This window comes from Drosophila gunungcola (genome assembly GCF_025200985.1).
Source record: "Drosophila gunungcola strain Sukarami chromosome 3L unlocalized genomic scaffold, Dgunungcola_SK_2 000005F, whole genome shotgun sequence".
Lineage (NCBI taxonomy): Eukaryota > Metazoa > Arthropoda > Insecta > Diptera > Drosophilidae > Drosophila > Drosophila gunungcola.
In genome coordinates this window covers 3524836-3552703 of record NW_026453180.1, presented here as the reverse complement: position 1 = coordinate 3552703, position 27868 = coordinate 3524836, and the positions used below count along the sequence as shown (strand labels likewise).

The 27868-nt window shown below is 36.6% G+C and overlaps 2 protein-coding genes across 5 annotated transcripts; both read right to left on the bottom strand.

Moving 5' to 3' along the window:
* Window positions 1-2745: 2745 nt before the first annotated feature.
* On the bottom strand, window positions 2746-14958 carry LOC128259355 (high mobility group nucleosome-binding domain-containing protein 5). 3 transcript variants are annotated; one of them, XM_052991672.1, is made up of 7 exons: window positions 14534-14958; window positions 7763-7894; window positions 6766-6916; window positions 6218-6657; window positions 5583-6074; window positions 4552-4757; window positions 2746-3375 (listed from the first exon to the last, which is right to left on the bottom strand). In XM_052991672.1, the coding sequence occupies exons 1-7, from the start codon at window positions 14676-14678 to the stop codon at window positions 3148-3150; spliced, it is 1794 nt and encodes a 597-aa protein (XP_052847632.1). In that variant the 5' UTR covers window positions 14679-14958; the 3' UTR covers window positions 2746-3147. The 3 variants fall into 3 exon arrangements, with proteins under 3 accessions (XP_052847632.1, XP_052847633.1, XP_052847634.1); XM_052991673.1 differs by having other exon boundaries at window positions 2746-3345; XM_052991674.1 differs by lacking the exons at window positions 7763-7894; window positions 14534-14958 and having other exon boundaries at window positions 6218-6649; window positions 6760-6834.
* Window positions 14959-19818: 4860 nt separating this feature from the next.
* LOC128259433 (uncharacterized) lies at window positions 19819-25957 on the bottom strand. 2 transcript variants are annotated; one of them, XM_052991788.1, is made up of 3 exons: window positions 25693-25957; window positions 22264-22690; window positions 19824-20676 (listed from the first exon to the last, which is right to left on the bottom strand). In XM_052991788.1, exons 1-3 carry the CDS (start codon window positions 25693-25695, stop codon window positions 20108-20110), a joined length of 999 nt encoding a protein of 332 aa, XP_052847748.1. In that variant the 5' UTR covers window positions 25696-25957; the 3' UTR covers window positions 19824-20107. The 2 variants fall into 2 exon arrangements, with proteins under 2 accessions (XP_052847749.1, XP_052847748.1); XM_052991789.1 differs by lacking the exon at window positions 25693-25957 and having other exon boundaries at window positions 19819-20674; window positions 22264-22465.
* Between the last annotated feature and the right edge of the window lie 1911 nt (window positions 25958-27868).

Here is a 27868-nt window from a genome sequence, read left to right as displayed (position 1 = left end):
ATTAATATTACTAACATAAAACGTTAACTAGCCATGGTTGTAAATGAAGGCCATTTAAAATCTTCTTTAAAATCAAAAAATTTATTGGAATATAATCATTTATTTTATTTTTTCTACTCTGAAATGCAGAAAATTGGTTTAAGAACGATTAAATAAATAAATTCTCCTGATAGGAACATTTATGACTTAATGACTCCCCTTAGTCAAGCTCATAAAGCACATGCCTTCATGCACTTTATTGCACTTGGCAACAAAGTAACTTAAAATGCTTTTTGCATGCTATGTTTGCCAGTAAAGAAAGACATAAAGGGCCCAAGCCCAGAGCGAATCGTGCAAAGATAAGCCAGTTGACAACAAGTAGACGTGTTGAGGTTGATGCAGAAATTCTACGTTCAAGCAAAAATCAGAATCATGACTGGAATTATGATAAATAAATTTATTAATAGACAGGGGGAAAAAAGTTGGGTATTATTTAAAAAATGCAGCAGCAAAAAACAGACTTTGTCTTTTTCTTTTGGACTTTTGGAGTTTTCAGCCTCGATTATAATGCAGCGAAAAAGCACTTAAACACTTTCTAAAATGCAAATTCCACTGCAATGGAAAATCATGAGTGCTTTTCAATTTCAGAAACTGAAATTAAACATGTGGGCGTTGGAATTAAATTGGAAGTGGAATTGGCCCTTCATTTTCTGCCACTGATCACTGAGTCGCGTGCACGCTGCGTATACGTGATGGGCAACGGGCGATGCAGGCCCACTTTCTAGCAGCAGTTAAATTAATTAAGTTCCCATCAAATGCCCGAGTTGACAGTTCACCTGACAGCGGCACGTCGTCCCCTGTCACTTAGTAGAGCATTCCGTGGAACGCGCTTTGAAATTATCCAAAAAACTACTTGCCAAATCTCCTGACCCACGCACACTTCCTTTTTTTTGGCCAAAATCCATAGATACTATTTATGATTTTTTGCAAACACTGCACGTTACCCTCACCGTTATTCCATACGAACCCAAAACCCAATCCCCCCATTGAGCAAACACTCGCGCATCGAGAATTTCAATTGATTGTTTAAGCGATTTTTGTTTTTTGGCAACATATCGAGAACAGATCGTATCTGCATGATATATGGCCGGGGGCCACACCCACCAGACATCCAGATTGACACCACCGCCCACTTTAAACATAACACAAAGTCCAATATGCAGTGTGAGAAATTGTTAAGTGTTTGTTGCCTCTGTAAAGTATTTAGTTGTGATTTTGCAGTTCATCAAAAAAAAAATATAATACTTTAAATCAAACAATTATATCATTCAATGAACCAAAAGATAGTGGTTAAAGTCGTATAAAGATAATGGTTAAGTCAAAGGAGAGAATTGAAAAACGATAATGTAAAAACAATGTAGAATTAATTCGGTTTTCTTTCTGTGCAGAAGCGTAGTTTAGAAAGTGCTGAAAACTAAACTATTTCTGTTTCTCTTATGATAAATTATGTTGCACACGTTTGCAGACACCTTCGGTTCCAGTTCGAATCCAATCCAATCCAATCCCCTTGGAACTTGGACTTGCTCCCACGCATTGGGTCAAGTCAATTGAATTTTAATGGTCAATTTCATTGATTTTAATTTTGCTAATGATAAGCATTTCTTTGCACGAAACTCCCACTTGATAACGAGCGTGTTGCGGCATGTCAATTTGCTTTTCCTCACGCTGCATTTTAATGGCCTTTAGTTTTCTTTCGGTTAATTTAAACAAGGTCAATATCAAAATGTAGCATGTAAACGTGTCAGAATGCGTGTGAAGGTGATTACGATTAATTTGACTTTCTTTTCGCCCTTCTGAACTTTGCTTTACAAAATGTATTCAAGTTAAGTTGTCGTTCCAGACATTTATTCAAAATAAATATCCTCAGTTACTCAGCCAGACAATGCAGTAAAATTTATTACCCATAAATTCGGCGCTCGACTTGTCAGACGTTTGTCAAACACAAATTTGAATGGCTTATTACAAACATTTTGCGAATATCATTTAGCATTCCAAACGCGATCTGCGCATGCGCAAATTGGCTGGGCCCACAGCGACACCCAAAAAAAAACAAATTAATGGCCCCCTGAGACGCGGCTATTTTGGGCGCACGTCGCCCCTATTTGGTATTACAGAGCAGTCCCAAGAGGCATAGAATTGGGCCACGGAATTAGAATCAAATGCACGGGCCAGCAGGTGAAACTTCTTTTGGAATTTCAGCGAGAATTGACCGCATTCTGATTGGGGGAACCCAATTCAGGTGATCAGGCCCCAAAATGGAAGCAGGAAATGACGGGGCAATTATGATTTCAAATTTTTAACTAACTTCAAATTTTCCAAAGGTATTTCGAAAAATAAAGTAAAAGGATTTACTATTTTGTGCAATAAATATTTACAAATCAAAAGCATATAACATTTCTATCAAATTCTCAAAATCAACCGAAACGTAAAGGAAACCGATTTAGGAAATACTAATTTTAAATTGCCACCAATTTATTATTTTATGGAATAAGTATTTACAAATCAGTCAAAACAACGCTATTTTATTTGTACTTTTCTTTTGAAATTGTAATATTCTCTTAAATTAGTCATTATAAGCTTTCAATATTTATAACGTGAAGGAATTCGATTTCTTAGTTTACCAGTTATTTAAAACAGCCAATTTGTTAGTTGTGGGTCTCTTTTTGACAAAAAAAAAAACCCGATCTCCTCCAATAAAATGACAACTTTCAAATTGGTTTTCTTTAATAAGGCATCATATAACATACGAATACAATAAATAATTTGCATAAATAACTTAAGTCTAGTTTGTTTCATTGCTGCGAATGTATCCGAAAACAGTTCTTCGATTTCTCATTAAAGGTACTTGTTAAATTTTAAAATTTAGTTTTATATTTAGGGCATTGCACTATCGGGGCTAAGGGTTAAACACTAAAATTGGTTTACTGGCATTTCTTTCTCATTCTGCTAAACTTAATTTTGCTCTAGGACCTTAGGGATTATTTAATAATCAGCATCGTAGTACGAATTAAATCAAAATAAATACAATAAATAATGTCTCCATTGGAGGTCAGAGTTTGGAGTTCAGTGGGGGTGATATGGTGATGTGTGGTAAATAGTGAATGGTATCTAGTGCCACTGATTGTACTGGCTGCGATAGGCCAGATAGTGTGGATCCTGGACTTGGGATTGCTGTTGGGGCTGCTGGCGCACTTGGTAGCTGTCCGTGGAGGAGTCCACCTCCTCAATCGAGGGATCCGTTTGCAGGGATCGCTTCCAGTAGCTCCCCTGCTCGCTCCAGTCGTCCCCATGATCCTCGTAGTGGTGCTGATGGTGGGCATGTTCAACGTATACAACCTAGTTAGAAAATATGCAAAATGTGTGCCGTGAAGTGAGAAACACCAGAGGAAGTACCAAAGAGGCCCAAGAATGTGAGTGGTTCAGTTTTTCTGTATTTTATGGTAACTGGGTGTTTCTGTGTTTTGTGTGTCTTTGTCTGTCATCACTTTGCTTTATTCGCCCAAAAACTCGTACTTACACAGTGTGAAGGGAATGTCTTTGGAAACGAAACTCTAAGATCTGTTTTAGATTTTGGGTCTTAAAGTGTATACTGTTATTAATGAACACATTGATTAAGTTTCTTTTTCTTTTTCTGATTCTGTTTCTGTTTTATTTTTGTTTCTTATTAGAGTTGTACGTTCCGAAAACGTTTGTGAGCTGTCCAAAATTTACCAAATCTGAAACCAAAAAGGTCTAAATTTGTTAGCATACTGCACATTTTGGATTCGTTAGGTGGTTTGGAACTCTGGTGTTTTGAAGCTTGAAGAAGTTCTGGAGCTCTGGTCCCCAGAAAACAGTTAGAGTAGTTAGAGCGCTCGGGTGTTTTGGAAGGTATTAACGCATTTTACAATCTTTATATATACATCTTGTGTGGAAGAGATAGAGATTCGAGAGGCATGGGCCGGGTGATAGAGATTAGCAGATGTACACAGAAATATAGGTGATCAAAAGTCTCTTTTAGATTGAGGTAAGTCAAATTTCTTTGAAAAAACAATATTTTTTTTGATTAAAAGGAACCGATCCTAATTTGTAATTTAATTTATGTAAATATCTGAATTAAAAATAAATGATTTACAATATTTTTATATTTTTTTTTTAATAAAAGGGACTAGCTTTTAACACTAATAAAATATCTCAATTAAGATAAATATTGAAAATAAAAATTACAATCCTTTTAAAACAAAAAAAAATATTGTCTCCCTTTCTTTTCTGTGTACAATTAAATGTGAGAAGAGAGCTTCATTGGTTGAAAACAATAGGCGCCTATTAACAAACCTTGGCCAATAAAAAACTGTTGTGACTAGTGTATGGACATTCTTATCAGAACTGAAAGAGTGCAGAAAATCCATTAATGTCGGAAAGGAATACCTTGGTCTAGCAACCTGAACAAAATGTTCGTGTGTGTCGGTACAAAGGGTTGGGTTTTTCAGCCCGAAACAAACTCACAGGATCTGGGACCCAAACTCAACTTACCTTAGCTGGCGGACTGCCGCGCTTAACATCGATCCAGAATCGAGCTATATTGATCAGCAGACCAATTAGGGCTATGGCAAAGAACTTGACCTGCAGATGGGCGCCCAAAATCTTCAGCAGCAGTTCAATTTTGGCTTTTAGGATGCTACCAATCATAACAAGCTTTGCGATGGCCTTCTTCTTCTTCTTCTTCTTGCCACGTGTCACTATATATTTTTGTTAAAAAAACGATTTTCAAAGCGATTTTGAATATATTAGTTTCGCTTAGATCTTTTTGATGTACACTTACTTGGCTAAATATAACAAAAAACGCAAATTATAAAAATTCTTCGCTTGGGAGGGTGGTGTTTGTTAGTATGAACTGCAGTGCGCGTTAGGTGCGTTAACGATAACGAAACGGCATTCGAAAAGCAAGCAAAGAGCAGGCAATAAACTTATAATTAAATTTAAAGTTATTTAACAGGTACTATGATTTAACTAAGCACTCACGTTTTACTCACACTTAAATAAGTTGAAAAACTATTTTTACAAAATTTTATAAAATATAATAATTTAAAAAGTTAAAGTACAAATTTGTAAATGAAATAAACCTAAAGTTTGAAGCTTCTCAAATGTAGAAAACCCAAAGCAGCGCCACCTACACAGCTACCTGTGTAAAATAAGCTTTCTACCTGTAGCGTACAGATGGCGCCACTTTATTTAAGAGATTTTACATTAAAAACATGAATACCTTAATATAAAAAACGAACTTTAAGCAATCATGCCATCACCATTTAAAATAACTTTATGTATAAACCAAACTTATTAAACAAATTAATTTGTAGACTTTTTCGGTGAACTGTTAATATTCATTATGTTTTTAAAATGTTATGGGAATCTAAACTTTTGGATAAGTATCACTTTGTCCACCGAAAAAACTCTACTCTACTCTACAACTAAACTGGAAACTTAGACATAGAAGGCACTAAGTTGTGCTTGATAAAACGGTGCGCAAAAGTCATGTAAAACCACACGCAGCAAACAACACACACCTCCGTTACTTCTACCATAATTAAGTGGGTTCCTGTGCTTGCGCTTTCCACCGCCGACTCCGGAGAAGACGTCATCGGCATCCGCAAGTTCGTCGAGCAGTCCCAGTCCCAGACTCAGGTCGCTCTGCTCGTGCTCCCCCACTGAAGTTGACCCTTGACCATGCTGACCCTTGCGCTTCCGCTTGCCCTTCATGCGGCGCTTCTGTTTCCGTTTCCTCATGGGTTTTCCCGACGGCTCGTGATCATCATCATCGCTGCTTCCGTGACTAATCACCGAGGATCCGTGATCGTGCCCCGAATCCACTTCATGGTGCTCTGGTGCCGCTTGGACCACCACCAAGGTCGCTGGCTGCGTATCGTGACCTTGACCCTTCTTCTTGTTCTTCTTGCGCTTGCCTCCCTTTTTGTTCTTTTTGCGCTTACCACCTCCCGGTTTTTTCAGTGCACCTGCCGCATTTTCCTCGGCGTCATCCAGCTCAATGAATTCTACACCTAAGCAAAGATTTTTTTGATTTTAATTACTCTTTGGTCAATGCTTCAAATATTGATTTTAACTAAATTTTTTGAAAAGAAGCATAGTGTTCTTTCTTATTAGTTATTGTTATCACGAGCTTGCAAACTGAATAAATAAATACCTGTTGAAGTGTTGTCTTCGCTGAAGACGGGATTTTTTCCACCACTTTGGGGCTGCGCAGCGGGCGGACCACTAAAGACACTTGGCGAGTTTTCCTTTTCATTTTCACTTTCTGGTGCAGAGACCGCCTCATCTACATCCTCATCTTCGTCTTCGGGCTGCGGCTCTGTCTCTGGTTCCTTTTCCTGCTCCGCGGTGCTGTCCGAGTCATCCTCCTCGTCCTCCTGGTCATCATCGTCTTCGTCCTCATCCTCCTCCTCATTATTGGCATCCCCATCCGCATCCTCGTCATCTGCATTTTCCTCCTCAGCCGCATTGCTGGCATCATCCGCCGCATCCGCCTCGTCGTCATCTTCGACACTATTTCCACTCTGATCGGTTTCACTATCATCATCCGCCGCTTTCGGTGTCTGCAAATACTCGTATTCGCGACCTAGGAAGCTGCAGGTGGTGGTGATGTTGGTTGTGTTGAAATTGTTGGCGAAATAAACAGGAAGACATGAATTTTCATGGCGAAAATGTGCATTCAACTCGTTTGTCCACACTCACCCATCCATGGACTCGGCCAGATATTTCTTCATATAATTCGTGCCGATTTCAATTTTCTTCAGTAACGTCGATGGCTTCTCTTTCACGGGCAATTCCGAGGTGCTGTAGCCGCGTCTCTCGATCGTAGCATTCATCTGCCGATCGGCCTCGACTAAAGTGAAATAAAATTGGGAGAAAAAAAGAAAATGTTTTCGATTTTAATTGGTTTTTCATGTAAATTCCTAGCACGCTAGCTTTTTTAAAGGTGTTGCGAGTAAAATTGGGTACCAACTCCCCTTTATTCATTGATTATCGCATTAGATGATCACAAAACCTTGTAGGTTTCGTTAATTTTTGCCTAGATTCTCACCCACGAATATCTGCTTGAACTTTATGTTTAGCCTGGAGGTCGGTGAAAATGCCAGCTTTTCTTTCTTTGCTGGGATTTTTCTTTCCACACATATATGTGCGAAGATCTTTGTCAGCAAAAATTTTTCCCACATTCCCTACTAACAATTGAAGGTTGTAATTGGCTTAATGAATGATTTGGCTAAGCATTTATAAGGAAAAATATACCAATGGGTTATTATATTGATTTTGAGACTGTTTAATACAATTCACAATTAACATTAGTTATAATAGTAAACTAACTATGTATTTGACCTATTCAGAAAATATAATAATGTGGTTCAAGCTATTGGTAACTTTGTAAAATTGGTTAAGGAAAACTTTTTAAATTTAAACCTTTGGAGTTAGGCTTTGTTTAATTCTAATAATATTTTTTTACTTAACAACTAAATTTATTTATTTGAAAGAAAGTAAAGTGGTTCCGGTATTTGGTAAATGTTTTAGGTTTGCATTTTATTTTATTCTGATAATATATAAAATTCAACATTCTATGTTTGTTGTTGTTTTTCTTAGGTTATTGCTTTACTTAACAACTAATTTTAATCAGAATTAATAAAAACATATATTTTTATGCCAAAATTGCTGTGTAACTTTTGATTGTCAAACTCACCTTTAAGTTTCTGCCACTGGAGATGAAGTTCTCCGTCCCAGGCGTCCAGAATTCTGCCAGATTGTTGGCGGGCACAAGTCCAGGGCTCCGCTCGAATGGGGCACAAGGCCAGGTCCAGATACGGTGATACCTCTGCAAAGAGAGACAGACAGACCATGAAGCTCAGCGTAAATATATAAAGCAAAACTGGTCAAATATTTGATGGAAAACTGCCAACGAATTGGGTAAACCGGCGATTGACAGCTCGACTGACTTTCGTCTGGCCAAGCTCAGTGGGGATTTGTGGTCTGATTTGGCTAACATGGCTAACATGGTCATGGCTTTAACTTGGCTATATGAATGTGGATGTGGCGATTTCCAGCCACTGCAAATATTTGAGTGAAAGTATGTGTGTGACCACTCGACGGTTAGTACCACTGGGTAATCATATCAACACCTTGTGTGGTTTTTCTGGCCAATGGTGCTAACTAAGCACGCTGCACCACCGAACCACCGATGTGTGGTGCGTGCAGATGGATTTTCCCCCACCCCCATGGATACCCAATAGCCCCGCTTGTTTGCGGCGCGACCCATGTTTTAGTTAACATCAAAGATTGCCATCAATCAGCGGATGAAGTGAAAATGCTTAGCGATTGCCATCAATTAATATTGTCAGCTGCTTGTCCATCTTAATCGCATCTTAATTTGAGCCCATTTAATTGGGAATAAATTAATTTGTTGCAGTGACAAAGTCGCCATTGAGATCGTAAACACTTTTACTTGAAATACACAAGAGAAATAATTGTACAAAAATATTTTAAAAATTAACAAGATGATTATTAGAAACACATTATATTTTATCAATAAATAAATATTTCAATACTTCAAAAATTTAAATACTTTTAATTGAAATACTTGTGATACTATTTATACTACTAAGTTATATTATTTAACACTCTTAACTGAATTTAAAAATTCAAGCAAATACCTTGACTGAAAGTATTTAATTTGACACATACAGAAATGTCTTTGGATCGTCTGGCGTCAATAGCTTTTGGCCCACAGGCATTGCTTATTTTCCTCACACTAATGATACCACAATTTCCATATTTTCGTACAAATTGAGGCATTATTTTCGCTACTTAAATTCATTAGTATTTGCTTAGGCCTTTTGTTGATTTAATTGCCATGTTGCAACATGGAACGAATCGTGATAAGTGAAAATTTAATGTCAGTTCGTGTGGGTTTTCTCATGTCGTTTGTTGCCGCTGTTGTTGTCGTTGTCTCTTTGTCACAATTTATTTGGCTCATTTCACTTTCAATGACACCGACACAGCGCGTATTTTGACCCAAGGCTTCGCTAATATTTCCAAATTCAATGCCGGGTGAAAGCAGCCAGGGGATGCACACCAGTCTGTGAGAAATTGTTTACCTGGAACTTGTGGCGATATCCCATAGATAACATCCTGCTAAATTCGACCCACGCCACAAAACAACCGAAAAACAGCTAGCTAAACCTGTGCCAAGAATTCGCCGAGTAAGGGAGCCCAAGGAGTGCCACGGTGGGAATCGACGTCTCCGGGGAAGTTCAAAGAAAGCCACTTCGTGATGCACTGGCAGAAATGCTGTTAAAAAGGTTTAAGGTTTCACCTTTGCATTTAAAACAAGTCAATTTAAATTTTGTAATAGGTGTACTTGAGAGAAACAACTTCTTAGTGTTAAAGCCTAAAGCAATTTTTACCAAATTATAGAAGTAAAATTTTCCTAATGTTAAGTTTTTATAAAGCTTTTACCTATACAACTTATTTTAATTTTTTTTTTAATAAATAAATAAATTGTCCTAAAAGCATTTTAATATAAAAAAATTACCTTCCAAATGTTTAGTTTTCAAAGGTATATTATCAATGCAATTTACCTTAAACTTTTATTTTAATTCCTAGCTTTATCAGAAAATTAATTTCTCAAATGCTTTATATTTATATTAAAACCCTATCTCACCTTTAAAATAATGTCCTTATCTCTAGACCGAGTTTCTAAGTTTACAAAACATGAATTTTGAGTTTTCTAATTGGTATATATTTTTTTGAGTGGAATCCCTGGCGAGCATCTTCGATATTTGTCGGCTGTCTTTTTTGGCCGACAAATGTGGCACATTATATTCAGCAGCTTGGAAGCTGCTTAGTAGCTATTCTGGCCGCAGTCGGTTGACTTTTGCCATTTGGTTCGATGCATTTTACCTTGGCCGCTGGGGTTTTCACTTTTCTTCACTGTTTCTCTAGTTCGCTGGCAGGGCGTATGGTAATTCAATGGCAATGGCAATAATACCAAAGCGCAATCCCTGTCCCAGCTAATTTCCAATATCAAATGAACTTTCACTGCAGTGGAAGTTTATGCGTGGCTTACTTATAGTTATGGGTAACGCAAAATGCCAGGCCTTGGTTTGATGATGGGTGACGCATTTTCATTGAATGTATAGTATAGCATTTAAATTTTAGTAAGCTCCATCCATCTGGCAACTGTAAACTGCTGCTGGACTGCTGGGCATGTGGGCCAACTGCCTTGACCACTTGACCAATTTACTTCGCCTGAGGAGCGGCCATAACAGTAGCTCGTAAAATATTAGCATAATCACTGGAAATTCTGAGTTATTTTGTTTGGCCAGATTAAGTTGTAAACATGAAATGTTGCCACGGTGCATCGTGTGCGGCATTTGAAAGTGAATTTAAAGACAAGACCCCTTTCCTTGGGCTTCACACATAAAGTATAAATAATTTTGTATTGATATTGTGCCTTAAAGCTTACATTTAGTACAAGAAATACACCTTTAAAATTTTTTATATTTTTGGAAAATAATTTCAAGGCACTGTTAATAAATTACTCCACTTGAAAGTGAATGCTTAATGAACCATTTTGAGTGAGTTTGCTTTTGAAAGCTTAGTTTTAAAAGTAATATGTATGTTTGAAAACGAACAATATATTTAAGCATTTAGTGTCTGCAAGTTCAACTTTTAAACGACCTTTTTTCTGGCATTATTTTGTAAACAATTAAACAAATACAAATAATAAGAATTACAAGATTGATCTGCAAAACCTTTTAAAAATTCACAACTTAATTTTTTCTCGAATTATGCCCTAAAAATCTACTCTCTTTTAGCCACATCCAAGCACTCTCCATTTTAATTCCCCGCCAAACCTTTTAAAGTTGGTGAATTGAAAACAATGATCTAGAGGTTTCAGCATTTAAAATAACTCAGACTTCATTACAAAAGAATTTTATGGTCATTAAATCAGTTCGGACGGAACAATATGGCAGTCTTAACCGTTAGCGTGCGACTTATAGACATTTAGACATGTGAGCTTGAGTTCCGCCGAGCTTGAAACTTTAATAAACTTTCACTGGTTTTCGATCTGGCGCAGAATTTGAATTGAAGACACCGCCGACTTCGACGAAGTCAACCGCAGAGTAAAATACAAACTCAAACCCCAAACAAGACATGGCCGGTAGCTACAACTTGAACAACAACCCCACACATGTTGTATATTGATTAGAGTTCCCATTTGGCTACGCAAATCGCTGGTCGCACTGGGAAAAATATCTATATATGTCGTTCATATTCCTTCATTTTATTAATTATTATTTAAAATACTATTTAGACTATCTAAACTGCCTACACTGTTTTACATAATACACAAATTTTTTTGGATTGGCTTAAATTATATTTAAAGCAATATTAAAAAAATGTATTTAAAGATTTCAAGTTTCTTAATAAATAAATTTATGGACTTTTAATTTGTTAAAGTTATACAATTTTATAATAAAAGAACTATTAAATAGACTATAAAGTAGTCAAACCTGTCTGCGAAATATATATATGTACATATATAAACATTGTTATACAACTTATATTAAACACAAATAAAAAATTAAAATTTTTAGATTTCTAATTTCTCCAAGATCAAATTTTTTTTTTGCTAAGTGAGTAGTATCCGCTGGCCAATCATGGAAATATTTCCACATATTTTCCTGTGTGGCAACTGGCTGCAACTGAAATTGTAATCCAAGGCAAATCCCCCCCATAAATGCCTACGCAGAAACCAAGTGGCGAGTCAAACTTGACAGATGGGGACGCACAGTTACAGCTTCATGTGGCTCCAGTTTGACCATCTTTTCAACCGCGTTTTGCTGCCAAATTGGGCCGAGATGCCGATGCCTGAAAAGCGGCAATTAAAAAATGAAATTAAAATGAAAAATCATTCCAGTGAAGCACTAGCAGCAACAGCAGCAGCAGCACTTTTCATTTTTGTGCGCATCGACCAAAAATGTAACGAATGTCGCTCCGTTTAGGAGTGATTTTAGTCGCGGTTTCCAGTGGCATTGTTTTGCCTTTTGGTCAGATTTTCAGACCCGTTTTTATTTAAATAGTAAGTGAGTCGACTCGGACACTCTCACATACAAATATGACGGTTATAACCCAATTACGAGTTGTTGTGTTGTTTTTTTTTTCGCCTCGCTTGGCTTTTGGTGTCGGCGCAATTTGTACAATCTCCCCGGAATGGAGACCCAGGTATTTTCCCCTCCATCTCCCTAAACACATGGTTCCCTTCGAGTTTGCCTAACACCAAGTTGGTGTAGTCACCAACTGAATCCGACAGTATCGCGACTAAGACATCAACTTGTCTGGACGGCTGTTTATCCATTCTTTTTGTTTACTTTGCCGTTGGTTTTCTGTTTTTTTTTACAGGTGCTCTTGCTCTTTAGTAGATGGGCTTTATGAATGAGTTAGGGGTTTTGGATGACACATATTATGGGAGTACGAAATAAGATAGATTCGATTGAAAATAAATTTATTTCGCATGCAATATAACAAAATGTTAGTTTTTTATTACTACTTTCGTTTTCTACACCCAAAAGACAACAGATAGTATTAAAGTATAAGTATTAATCATTAATAAACAATATAACACTGTACTTTTTAGTTTAAATTCTATACCGAAGAGGCTAAGCCTGTACTTTAGGAACTTATTTTTAAACCACATAAGTTTTATAATAATACTTTCGTGATATTAGTTAAATACTCATCTCATTGAGACATTTTTTTATACGCAATAGTTCAAATTTCATGTAAAAATAGTTCAAGGTTTTTTTTGGGTATTTTAGATTCAGTACAGAAAAACATTATTTATTATGATTCAAATCTTTATAGTTTCCAAAACAAATAGGTTGATTTCATTTTTAATTATTGGTCGATTGTAAAACTTGAAATTCTTTATTAAGGAAAATATCCTATACAATTTATTATCTTATAATATTTTAAATCAATAAATTCCCTTTGTTAATTTACATACAAAGGCCCAAAGGCCAAAGCAAAATTTTAGTATAATAGCTTTCCACTTGTCATCTAAGTGATTGTGCAAAAAAAAATCCAATTGTAAACTTTACTACCATACAATGCCCAACACAAACTTTTATTTCCCTTTTGTAACTTTCCTTACTAAATTTACATATTTCAAGCGCCTTCAAGTGTATTGTATATTCGTTGAATCAGCAAGCAAAACCTAATTTCGTGTTTCCCTGCCAGTTTTTTAATGCCTCGACATCCAGCGAGCTCTATCGTAACACCCAACCAGCCGCCCTTCTTTTAGTTCTGGTTTAGTTGGTTATGACCCATATTACATGCTCAGAAGCAGATCGAGACGCCAAGTGGTGCCCTAAACGATAACGAGGTGTATTTCTTTCCGGTAATGGCAATGGTAATGGTAATGCCTTCTTGCACTTGCTTCCTTGGCATTTTGCTAATTGTGCACTCTAGGCTTTTTGAAAAAAAAAACGCCGGCAAATAAATAAGTAAAACAGCAGCGGGCAAGAAAAAAGAGTCGTACGCTCCATAACTTAACAGAACCAAAATGGTAAGAACAAAGCTTGTTTGCTATGCTGCATTGCCCATGGAAGTCACCAAATATAAAAGGAAGCTATTTATTTTGACACATAAACATAAATATACATTTAGTCCATTTATAATTCATAGTAAGAAGATCTAACTTTAATTTTGTGATCTTCAAAAATCAGATATTATTGGAGGAAGAGATTTTTGTATTAGATACAACTGAAATTGGTTACAATAGTATGAAATTTGTATTGATTTCGAAAAATATATAATTAACTATTCAATCTATAATTTTTCTCCATCTTCTTAAAAATCCTAAATCAGCTTTTGTTCTCATATGTTTTGAGTTTAATTACGGAACAGAAAAATGTTATGATAGTTAATTCTCTTTTTATACTAAATTGTTCTTAAGAATCGCAAAATACCTATTGTACTGATTTTGAGAAGAAAAGTATTAAAAACGTGTAGATCGAACAGATAAATCTAAATTTTTCTCCCTGTACTCAAGAGTAGGCTGGCTGGCCAAGATTAATGTCTCTTTGGCGGTGGCAGCTGTGACGTCTTGATGGATGTGTGGCCACTCGTGTGGCTCATAAATCTTGGTCGATTCTTTGGCTAAGACAGTAGCAAAAGTGACAGTGGCGACTTTCGTTTGGCGGCTGGCCGATTATATAATTGCCCAAACACAAAAATCATCACTCTCACAACGCGGCTTAATGAACTGAAATTTCACTGCAATAAAAGTATTTTATTTAAAGTTTTTGTTTATGTTATGTTTCTTTGTCTGACGCTTAGTCACTCACTGCTCACTACTCGTTACATTAAGAAATCCAAAAATAAAATACAGAGAAATTTGGTGGCTGCGGCAGAGTCTGTTTGAGACCATTTGATTGGAGAGCTGACTTACCATTTAATCGTTGGCCAACAGGTGCTGGTGCCAAGGCCAGTTTATCTGAATGGCGGGCTGGCAAACTCCAGGCGGTGGATAAGGAAATCTGCGATGGCAGGAGCAGGCAAATCAGGCCTGCTGTAATACACGGCTGCCAGTCCATTTCGATGGTGAAAACCTCTCTTCTTCGATATGGATCGGATGTATAATATATATACACTAGCACCGTTAGATGAAATCAGATGTCTGTGGCAAAAACAAAGTCAACAACACACTTGATTTATACACACTTATCGGCACGCACAAGAACAACGGCACTTTGTTCCATTTTTGAAATTTATTCTCGAAAAACCCGAAATCGAACGCACGAGTATTATTGTTATATTGGATGCACTACTATAGCATATAGAGCTCTTCAGCGATGTGCTCACGACCAAGTTCAAGGTAAGATTAAGCCATGACGCGCATACGTAAGAAGTTTTATACCAAAGCGCGACTTAAGAGAGTGCGTTGTGAAAGTTGCTCTTTGGAAAGTTGGCCACCGAACTGGCCAAAAGAGAGCCAACTGCTTGGTAACTTGGTTTTGGTCTTCATGTCTTCTATTGACTTGTTGTTGTTGCTGTTGACCGGTGTGGATTTTAGCAAATGTGCGGCATGCACTGAACAAACGGATCAATTAAGCTGTCCGCTATGCGCATTTCGAGTGTCACACTGTAGTGTATGCCACATGTGGAATTCTGGACGGGGTTATATGTGAACCAACGACCTTTGACTTGACCTACGCAGGGAACTATTTAATGGGTATTCTTTTGGTATTGTGTTAGTCAGTTCCTCTAAACAAAAGTTGACATCGGGATTGATTTTAGCATTTAAAAAGAAAACATTTAATTCAGCTTGTGTTTTGTTTTCATTTTATTTTATAAAAAATCCACTAGATAGCCCATTTAAATCCTATTAAATGAAAAGCTAAGCTGAATGGAAAACAAGACTATTGTTTAAGTCGCCAACAGAAAAAGTATAAAATTGATTAATGATGAGTGTCAACTAAGACAGATTAAATTCAATTAAATCAAATCAAATGATTTGAATCTAAGAAGTCGATTCACAGACTTTTAAAAAAATTTAATTCGATTAAAAACAGTTCTTTGTCAATAAAAAATATTTCAATATGAAGTAACCGATGTTGAGTCTATATAACTTTTCTTCCTACTTGTCATGTTCTTGAAAAAATTAACAATCAGTGTTCATTTATAAATATGTAGTACCTATAAACTTATTAGTATTTCTAATATTATTCAATTCGCTTAGTAAGTTCAAAAGATTTAAACTCCCTAAGAGAGCTGAAATAAAAATGCCTCTATGGCTTTTCCCAAATTCCATTAAATCAATAGCCAAGCTTTGTTTAGAAGAGGACTGAATAATCTGCATCAATCATCAATGAACGCTATGAATAACCCACAAGTTGAACTCCTCTTTTCACTGCCACATGAACTCCTAGATATCATTGGAAAGTCATTCGTGAGATGCTAATCCTGTGGCGAAATGCTTGTATGGCTGATGCAAATCCTGTACTGGGTCAAAAAGGTGGTTGTTCAATGGAAATTTTCCTCCCAACAGCGAAGAAATTTCCACCCACATAAGTAACCATAAGTAGGCAACATACCCCTTCACCGCTTTTACCTTTTTCCACACGAAATTCATTAGCACCTCTCAACTGTTGCATCAACTATTTGGTAACCAAATTAACATTTGGGCAAACCGAAACACAGTTGCATCATTGATTAATTCTGGCTTTGAAAATAAGCAATTTTCACCTGTCGAACAAATGAAAAATGAAAGTTTTCTATCTATTTACTCAAGTTGAGCAAATGATTGAGTTTGACATTTCGCGAACTAATGCTTTTTAGGTGTAAGGGCTGGGCCTACGTCAAAAAGTGATCGTATAAAGAGTAAATATCAGAGGGCGCCATCCCAAAACATTGACACGCACAAAAAGAAAGTTTGCACAACTTATTGATATTGTCAGATTGAAGTTTGGAACGAGGTGTGACCGAATCGAGACCCCAATCCCATTTGGTCAACGCACTCGTACTCGCAACACTGCCCGAATTTTTGATTAGTCCCGGCATTACGAAATGATCCATTGTGAGCAACAAATTAGCGAAGAATTCGTGATGAACGCTCGCTTATTTGTGGGTTTATATGTGTAGTATATCTCCACATATCGTTTATCAATTTCACTTTCATCAAGACAGGCGACAGGCAATTAAGGTGACATAGGGCTGCCAAAGATGTCGCCAAGGTAGTTGCTTGGACGGCAGTTATAAGGTAGCTGACATCTATCCCACCGGTGGTACGATGCGATACCCGTTCCCAGGCCATGTCCAATTATCATGTTAGAAAGAGAGTGAGAGCAGCCAGATCCGCTGACAGCACGTCCCCAACCCCCAACTCCCCAATCAGGCTCATACACTGAAACACTATACACTTTTACTACAATACAACACTCTTAAATTTAAATATATTTATATTAAATCTATAAGAATGGCAGTTAATACTTAAGTTATTTTTGTTATATTTATTTTTAGCTTTTAAAATTTGCAATAATTAAATATTCTTAAAGAATTTTTAACATCAAATTCAAATAGTAAGTCTTTATGAAATTAAATATTGTTTAGAATTGATTTTTCTGACTGATGAGCTTCTAAGCACTGTTACACTCTCAACACTAGAAATTTAAATAATAATATAGATTTCAAAAATTGTAATGTCAACAAAGAATAAATTTGTACTTTTCCAATTTTGTAATATTTACAATTAGCTTTTACCAAAAAAACCTAAAAAGTATTACTTACTTGTTTTGATAAGCACAATGCATTAACTAATTTAGATTACATTTTTTCTTAGTGCATCTCAGACCATCGGTCCGTGGGCCCAGTGTCTTGGCTGTCAGTTAGACGCAATTATCCACATTTTATATGTAGTAAAGACAAAGATGCTGGCTCTGGTGCATCTGTCGATGCTCATGATTTGTCGCATCCAAGCTGGCTTTGGCTTCCAAATGAAATGGACAGAAAAAAAACCTTAGCAGTATTTCAATAATCGCAGTTTGCCGCAGCCATTTGGCCACTGGCTGTGCGTTAGAAAGCCAACTGGGCAGAGAAATTCAATTCAATGTGCATTTTCATTTATTTCTACTTTGTACACTCGTCTACCTATGATATTTTGCTCCTACTAGCTGCTTTGGCCTTATCAAATGCGCTGCGCCATTTTGTTTTTGGCACGGCTAACTAATTAATTGAAGCGCTCAAAAGCCAAGGCCCGTCGTCGTTGTCGTCGTACTGCCGACAAAGAAGACATCACCTGCACGGGCGGACTCAAGTCGTCACTTGTCTAACGTCAAGTCAAGTCGAACGTCACCGGCCCACACTTATGACGGCTGGCTAATGGCTGGCGCTGGCACCACACATCTTGGCCAGATCGAGTTTGGGTCCTCCTATAAATCAGTCATCGAGCAAGATTCCATAACGCCAGTGAGGACCAGTGCGGAGCTGGGGCACCGGATTGGGGATCGTCATTACATGCTCGCCCGGCTGTCTGAAGTGGCTCTAATTGCCTTTAGATAAATATTTATCAGGCTCCTCACTTCCACCAATCTTGTTCGGCTTTAATTTGCGGCGTTTGGTTGCTAAAATACTGCTTAATTGCCGCTTAAAGTGCTTCTGGCTTCACTTTCCATGTGGGCTAATTAACAGGTCCTTGTTTAATATTCATCATACCACCTGTTGAGCGTGTTAGGCTTTTTAGTGCTTTTTAATGCTGACAAATTGAAAGACTTAGGGCACGAACTTGGTGCTTTGGGGGTACGAAATGTGATGCCTACTTTGCGGATCATTTGACACTTTGGGGTAGTCTTTTGGGGCTTAAATGGTAGCTAAGACATAAACTAACCCTCGCCTTAGCCAGACACAGATAACAACATATTTTTAAATCCATCTGGCAACGTTTCATTGGGGCATACAAATTGAGCTGCTAAATTTATGTTGAAATATTTAAAAGTTGTTAACTACTCTATTATTCTATTTTAATATTATATGATAACTTTATGTTAAAGCATTTAAAAGTATTTAAATTTCCAATTTTTCTGCATTGAAATATATATATTTTTTTAAGCCCATTCAACTATTGTAGGTAATATATAAATTATGAATTTTTTTACATGGCAACAAAAGTATATTTAATATATAACAATCTTAACAATCTTTTTGATAATCAGCAAAGTGTAGATATTTTATAAAATTTTAACCAAACATCAACCACAGTACCTGCACTAATCCATCAATCAACACTTAAGTTAACCGATATAATATCTCTATCAACTAAATAGCGTTATATGAAAGCAAGCAATTACTCAAACATACCCAATTCCTGCCATATTTAGTCAGTCAATCTTTCAATTTGAACCAATATTTGGCAGTTGCCAATAAACAAATCGGCTTATCCACTCCATAATAGTTGAACATAATTGGGTATGTCTGGCTGCTCTTTGCAGCCTCCAAGCTACCGAAAAAAAGGCAACTCGACAACGTCGATGAAATCCGCAATGTCAAGACATGACTTGGACTTCCATTTCAATGTTCGCGATAGAGCCGATGATTAGGCCCAGCACACGCCCCACGAAGTCTGGTGGCCAAGCAATCTCCACCGCGGCGGCAGACCCGTCAAATGGCCAATTAATCACAGAGCCCCAAAAGCAAAGCCGAACTTTCTTCACAGACCCATCAATCACGATCTTCTGGGTCTTTAGAGGTAATTATTTCGGCTAGCTCAAACAAACGGTGGCACACATCTTTTATATTATACTATTTATTACACATTATCATTCAATTTTAGGGCTACTTGGGGTAAGCTATCATTCATTACTAGCAGGGGTCGCAAACAAGAGTTAATTGAGATTTTTGTTTTAATTTGTTTCTTACTTTTAAGCAATTTGTAAGCAAGACTAAATCTATTTGTTTTCGCTGAGTTTTGTAAGCCTTGTCAGGAAAACTTAAAATACACTGATAAAAAAATGGAGTAGTAAAAACAATTATGTTACTATTGAATTAAAAATGTTGTGTTTAATAATAAAATTGAAAATTGATTCATTAAATTGCATGATTTAATATTAAAATATATTACTGTTTAATTTAAATGCCTTTTATTTAAGTTAAATATAATTTCAATTAAAATTAAATTTTCAGATATTTAAATCAATTCGAAAATAGTAAAATAAAAATTTGTTAAAAAAATTAAATGTTGATAAAAATGCAAGCGTAAAATATTTAAATTACGTACAAAATATTTTGAGGTTTAAAATTAAAAATAACAATAGTCTTTTTAAAACAAAAGTTTCTAATAACTCTTATTTGGGGTCCTGATTTCTAGGGCTACTTGGGGCAAATAATTTAATTAAACACTAGGTTGGTTTCGTAACTAGTTTTAGGTGTACGTAAAGCTGCGTCCTCGTAAAGTCGCTGACTAAATGTGTGTGCTAGCTAATTAAACGCGCGGTGGTCGTAGACTTCCATGTGGAATCTGCAGCTCTTTTGCTCAGCGAATGAGTCGCCTCGCCCGGTATTTTGTGGGCAGCAGGGACATGGGATCCGTATTGTTGGGCACCTCGCCGGCAACAGCACCCACAGGCTGGCTATTGGTGAACTGACCCGTGGGGGCATAGGCTGCATAGGGATCCGAATCCGATCGACTGGCCCAGCCACCGCCCGATTGCGATTCGTACTGGTAGCCCTGACCCGCGAGTTGAGCCTGGGTTTGGGCATTTCCGTGGATGTGCAGGTGGATCTCCTTGCTGGGCGGATGTCCACCGCCGTGTCCACTCAGTCCAGTGGTGCCCCACGACGACTCCTTGGCATGCGGATTCCAGCCTGGGTAGTTGAACGATGGCGCCGTGTGCTCATACTGTCCAAAGAGACTCGACTTCAGGGTGATGAACTTTCCCAAAATGGCAATGGCATTCATCACCACCAAAACCTTGAGCAGGAACAGCGACTTCATGCCAATGGCCACCAGGAAGGCAACCATGGCCGAAAGCACGCCAAACTTGAAGATAATGGGTATCAAAGCCATCTGCAGACGACGGATTTTGCCGAATGTACGACCCTCTGAAAGAAAAATATTAATATTAATAAAAATATTGTATTTTTAAAAATATATACAGTATACTTTTTATGCATAAAGCTTTGTTCTATAGATTTGTGTAATTGGAACAATATAAATAAATAATAATATTGAATAAGATAAACTTCTTTTTAGAAAGGGATATTTTAAAGCAACAAGTTTTAAAATAAATAAGTTCAGTATTTCCGGGTTTTTATATAAACATAGCCATTAACATATTTTGCAAATTTTCTGTTAACTATTTAGATCTAATTTCTTAATTAACTCACAAAAACCAAGAAATCCATCATTAAGTCATAAAAATATTCATTAATTCTTAAAGTGTTAGTTACGCCTGTTTAAAAACTTCCAAAAATGAAATTCCACTGGGCTTATCTCCATCAACTGCTATAATTTCATCAATAAACAGAGCTGAACGCTCAGCTATGCGAAAGTCCAATAAAAAGCAATTCGCAAATAACGAAAAAAAAGGAACAGCAAAAATATTTTCTCATCGTTTAGAGATGAGCCAGCCGCGTTTTGTTGTCTTATTTAATAAATAATTTGAGCGGCTCTAAAAAAGATGCGGAAAGTGAAATTACATTCGTTGTCCGTCCTATACATACTATACATATCACAACTGGCAGACAACGTTGTTTTTTCTCAGCGCTTTGGTGTTAACACCTCTTAGCGGCTTTTTTTTGCTGTTTGTTTAGCCGCTTCTTCAGGTTTCATTGAAAACGAAAGTGAGTCAGGTGGTACGGCGCTGGGAAAACGGCCTTGATTAGAAAAGCCGCTAATCATTTTAAGGGGTAGATGCAGTCAGCCTAAATGAGACACGCACTGAGCTGATTTGAAATGACCGCACTAATTGCTGTGTACACAAAAAGGAAAAGGTCTTAATTTTGTTTACAACAAATAAAGTTACATATGAAATGAACATCTCTATTATGTCACAAAAAATGTGTAAGTCAGTTAAGTTTTAAGACTGTTATGTCAGTTTTGTGGTAGTTTTATGGTACTACAAATTAATATCAACTTAAAATGTTTATGTTCAAAAATGAGAGGCGAGTAAAATGGATTGTAAACCTCATTTAAGCTTTTACATATAGAGAACTGATATTTGGTATAATATTATTTTTGGTAATAAAATGTTTGAAAGAGTTTTTGTTAAACATAAGAGCTTAAGTCACATATAACGATTAATGGTATTTTATAAATCATTTTATTCCGAAATGCTTGAAAAGGCTTATATATAATTGCAAATTTGTTAAATAATATATATTCTACCGAACCAAAGGCTTACCTTCATTTTAAATTAAAGTAATAGAAAATGTTTACCTATAAATCGTATGCTTAAATTATTACTTAAAGGTCTAAGAAGATTCATTTACTTAAAGGTCTGAATTGTTGTTATAAATTGTTATTTTCTAAATTAATATTTACAAAGATAGCTAATAACAAATGAACGCATACGAATTCATATCCATTTGCTATTGGCTAGATATAGTTTTTCTCGGTGTAACCCTCTTAAACTGCGTTTTGTTTGATATTGGTTTTTGAAATCTTTTGTTTTTACGCGGGGGACTCACCCACAACTGAGCTGCCGGACGCTGGCTTCCCGTCGTCTTTGTCGTTGTCGTCATCGCCGAATAGGCTTTCACTCAGATCGCTGCGCAGCCAGCCCCACAGAGTTCGAACCATGCCCCAGACACTGAGATCTGTGGGATCGGTGGCGGCCTGCACTGCATTTGGATTCTTGTTGTTACTTGATGCTGCTGCTGCAGCTTCTTTGTCCGCAACTGACTCCTCCTCCTGCTCCTCCTCCTCCTCGTCGTCATTCTCGTCATCATCATCATTTTCCTCCTCAACTGGAGATTCTGCAGCTTCCGCCTCGGGCTTTTCCGAGGGTTTCTCCGCCTTTTTGGTTATCTTGGCTCCAAATGCGCTGCTCAGGCAGCAAAATGCCAGCAGAAGCAGCAGCAGCGAATGCCGCGCACTTGAACTCTTTGTGAGAAACTGAAAGTGGAACCAACACAGAAATTATATCAGTATGTGCGGTAGTGTTTGGCTCTCTGTCATTGTTTAAGTAAAAAAGGCCATTTCATCATACAGCGAGGTGCGGAAATTGCGTAAACAAAAGACTTAGGAAACGAACCTGTTGCCACCTTGCCGTGCCGTGAAACGCATTTTAGAATCCACTTTGAACTAACTCAACGGCCAGGGCTATAAAACATTTTATGGCCCCGTCTTTGTGCGAAAGCATTTCCCATTTTTTAACTGAACTCAAGACTCTTGCGTAACAAACTAAATTTTGTTTGTGTTAAACATATTTCTTTTTAGCCTGCCGCTGATAGCAATTTATATGTAAATTTAAAAGGTTGCAAAAAAATATGTAACCTTTTATAAAACTGTGATTTATATATTTAAAGAGGAAGCCGGACAGAGACAAAGTGAAATTTAAGCACGATATTTTGTTAACCAATAACCAAAAGGCTTAATTCTTTGTATATGCTTGAAGTATATTTTAAGTGGAAAAATAAGTTCTTAATTAAAACTTCCGTATGCATAATTTCCTATTGAAAACAAAGTTTACTTTAAATATCATATTTCCACTTCGGGTTTTTGTTACTCTACATATCTTCACTAAAAATATTATGTACTTAAAGGTTTTTCTGCCTGTCTAATTAAAAATAACTGGCGAGCAAGTTTAAAAAGGGAAGAAAGTCTTTGATTAAAGTCTATTTAACTATTTAAATAAAAACTAAAAGCCTATTTCCCATGAACGCATCAAAACTACAACCCATTGAGTATTTAACGTTTCCACCAAATTCAAAACCTTCACTTCCACTAAGAGAAATTTGAATGTGAGCTACCAAAATTTGATCTTAGGCTTACATACGTTTCTGAGAATAACAAAACAAAAACTGAAAGTCATAGCTCACGCGCTTTCCATTTCCAATTCACCTGCAGAACTCCCAGAAAACATATTTATAATTGTTAACCCTAATTGGGAGATTCTTTAAGAGCCCATGGGAATGGAACTATGTTATTCCAAAAACAAAAAAACCAACAAAAGGTAAACAAATTAAGTGGAGCTAACGGTTGGCTTCGTTCCCCCAAAAAGAATATTTGTCAAAACGCAGAAGATGTTTTAATTAACTGCCCCGAAAAGAATTTGCATGGCAAAAAACAGATGTGGAGAATTCTTAACATGATTTGCGATTGCTTTTCATTATTTTATAAATGTTATTTCTAACCCTTTGTGAGGCCTTTTTGTTGTGAATTCGGTTTTTTATTATTAGTAGGCCAAATGCCTTTGTGCCCAATGTTTTTTGGCTCCAACTGTAAATGGAAATCCATTTTGGCATGGCCTTGATTCAAATTAAACCGAGCGGGAAAATTGATTTAAATTTCGTTTGGGCTTTCAGATGCGGGAAAACACAGAAGAAAGTCTTTCTCCCAAGTGATGCAACAGTCAAGAGTCGAAGAAATGCACCGCTAAATACCGATTTATTTGTATTAATTGATTTGCATAATTTTTTAGTTCAGATTGACAGACTGAACTCGGTTTTTCAGCTTAGTTTCACTCGGTATTTGTTTTAACCACTATCCCCAGCCCTTTAATTATCATCTTGTGAGTTGTTTCATCATCGTCAAACTTGAACGTTATTTCATCTGAGACTCAGTGACACAGTCACTTTCAGGCCAACTTTGGGTGAAATTTCATTCGACTTTATCTGGCTTTTATGTAAATATTAACCGAAAATATTTGCACTTGCTGCCGGGCAAGATTTCGCCTGGGGTTTCAACGAAATGGTGCCGAACAACCATAAAATGGTTACTAAATGATGATTCGGTAGATTTAATCCGGTTGATAGGTATTCGCATAATATTTCAGACAAACCTAAGGAATTTTTTACTCTAAAAATTCTCCATAATAATGCATTTATCACATTAGTTGAATAATTTGACAACAATCCGAAATCGTTTCTGTCTGGCTCGAGGTTTATTTAACATTGTTTATGAAAACACTGAAATTAGCAAAATTATACCTAAATGTGATAGACATTATTACACACCAGCATTTTGTTAATTCAGCTAATCAACATTTATTGTTTATAATAATAATTAGAGTAGCCATAAAATCCCTTAACTTTCCTTTCACGTGGGTGTAGCAGGCATTTTATGATTTTATTACATTTCGTATACATAAAACCATGAAATCCAAAGTTTATCTCTGGTTGTTATGCATCTGAGGCACGACTTTCTTTGTTTATTGTTGGGCTTGTCATAATTAAACGTATCAGCTAGTAAAGTTGTTAGTAAAACATTGCCGATGATGCAATTAAGTGGCACGTGGTTGAACCATTCGACCATTATCTAATGTCAATATAATGTCGCAGTTCATGACACGACCATGTGGCAGAAATGTGAATGTGTACTACAGTTTGCAGTTTGCCAGCCAGGTTAATAACAGCTCGGCGATCTAAGCAACAATTGAAAACTGGCACTGGAATGAAAAAACACGCCTCAAAAGAAAGTTTGGCTTTGAACTAACCAAACAAACAAGTGATTTTTGTGCCAAGAATTGTTGGCATTTGTCACACTGGCTTTTTGGCCAGCACTTTAAAAATCTTTTGTGTGCGGGCTGTGTGGCTCCTTTTCTTTGAAGAATAGGCTGAGGAAAAGGGTTTTGGGACAGTTGACTTGTGCTTAAAATTTTAATTAACAATGCACCAAAAAAACAGACGCACTTTGTTGTAAAGTAGAAGATTTACTCTGCCTTTTATGTCTTGTATAATAATTTGAAACCTTTTTTTTTTGCGCTCACTAAATACTTCTATTGGAAATTAAATATTCTTTTATTTAAAATAACTTTTTATTTGACATTAGATTAATTGATTTCTAATCTTATGAATTCTTTTAAACAAGTTTGTTTTTAATTTAAATATCTACCGATTGGCTCTAAATATTTGTTATCCTGTATGGTATCTGGTCTTAACTGATTTCGTACTTACCATAGTAAAAACTGTGACTCTTTTATTAGTGTACGATAATTGCCAGCACACTCGCTGTATCCTGAGTTATTTGTGATTGATTTGGACCACTTTCACGCGAATCTACGGCAGACACGCAGCTGTTGGCCAAAAAATAAATATACACGAAACTTCAGTTGGCCAAAAGGAGTGCACTGGAGTAAGATAGCTTTGTAAAATCGAGTTCGCATGGAAAGCGACTGCAACGCTTGAGATGTGCCCGTTGACTGGCAATCTGAGTTGGCCCCGGTTACCTGGTAAGATCCACCGATCCACCAATCCACCGCCGAAGTCGCTGCCTCGGCCGACTTCTCTGCTCGGACTTTTGCTAGATGCGGACCAGTCTTGGCCAACTTGGCGCTTCTTCGCCGTGTTTTGTTTGCTTGGCCAACACTCTCACAAAAAGCCAGACTCAGAGCCAGAGACACACGCCACTCTCCCAGTTACAATTTCGTTTTCAACACTTTCTTCACAATTTCCCCTAAACGGCAGCAGCAGTCACCAAAAAACTGCAAAGTCAATGTCTCCATCTCGGCTTTATCTTGGGTGTCCCTCTCTTTTATTTTGTTTTAGTTTTTGGGCTTCCTGTATCGGTTGCCTTTATTACGAATTGTCGTGTGATGGCTCAGAGCATGAAAACGATTTGTGAACGTGACAAGACGCACAACTGACGTCACAAAATTTGTGGTACTTGGGCTCCAGTGACCTCATATGCATGGCTCTTTCACTAACTCATTGGGTCAAACAGATATTTTCCAGTCTTTTAAAGATGTTTTAAGGGGTTAAATTTTGAAAGTTAAATAATAATCAGAGGGTGAAAAATCGGAAACAATCAATTTGCTTAGCTTTGATTTTGATCATCCAGTTATTTAAAAATTAAAAATCTTAACCAGAAAAATTTAACAATAACAATAGCAACAAACACTATTTACATTATGATTTAAATTATATTAAAATCTAAAGAAAACAGAGCATACATTTTTAATGGATCAAATAATCCTTACAAAAATGTAATCGAAAGCCAATCAAAAAATTTTCTAGACTTATTAACCTCGTTAATTAAATTGTATAATTTGATTCTTATAGAAATCTTACTTATATTCACAATGTAAATAAATTTATATATTTGCATTTAAAAGTTCTTTAAAATCTTAAAAACAATAAATATTTTGAAAATTAAATATTTAAATTCAAATATTTGACATCCATCAAAGTTCGACTTTTTTAGGTAAGGCCAGTATTAATTTGCTAGACTACTTTTTATTGATATATGTAACGAATTCGGTAATTAAAACCCAAAAAATCCATTCAGCTAATGAGAGAAAATGCGTTCGTCTGCAACTATTACGTTCTGCTGCATTTACTCCATCAAAAAGTGAATTGCACTTTTTGGTAATCAACTAATTGGTAAAACAAAATAATTTAACAATTTCCCCAAAAGAGCAATGCGAAGCCTTGAGAAATAAATGGGTTTTGTTGGCTTTCTCATTCGTGTTTTTCGCCTGCATGGTAAACCGATGCCAAACATTTTTGCCGGCTACCTTTTACAAGCCATCCGTCGCATTAAGCCGCTTTAAGCGTTTCGTGATTGGATTGTCTTGACCCATTTCCCCACTACGCAGTTTCATTTTCTCTCTCTCTCACACTCATTCCCTCTCTCTGTCTTTTACGCACCTTAACCCATTCACATTCCCTGAAGATCATCTGTCTCAGCAAATTTGCATGATAATGTCGTATGCGCTGGGTTAAAGTTCTATATTGAGAACCCTTTTATATCAAATCGATTTTGTTTTGATTTGTGGCCAGTAAATGTCACAGTTCCGTAAGCAAGTTACAGTTAACCAGAAGAACATTCTTTTTGATGATAGCTCTCCAAAAATATATAAATGTCAGATCTTATAAGCAGGTGGGCATTTTATGATCTTACACTTTATTGGCATTACATGAAATTAAGTTGCCACATATCGCTTACATAAACAATGCAGGTTCATTGCTCCTAAGGGCCTGCAATCCAAGTGTAATCCAAAGGTTTGTCCAAATCATTACATAATGCTGGCCAACTGGAACTAGCGATTGTCTGTGAAAACCGTTAAGTACACCCAACATGAGTTCAGTTTCAGGTTCAGGTTCAGTCGTAGGTTGAGCTCTGGGTTCAGGT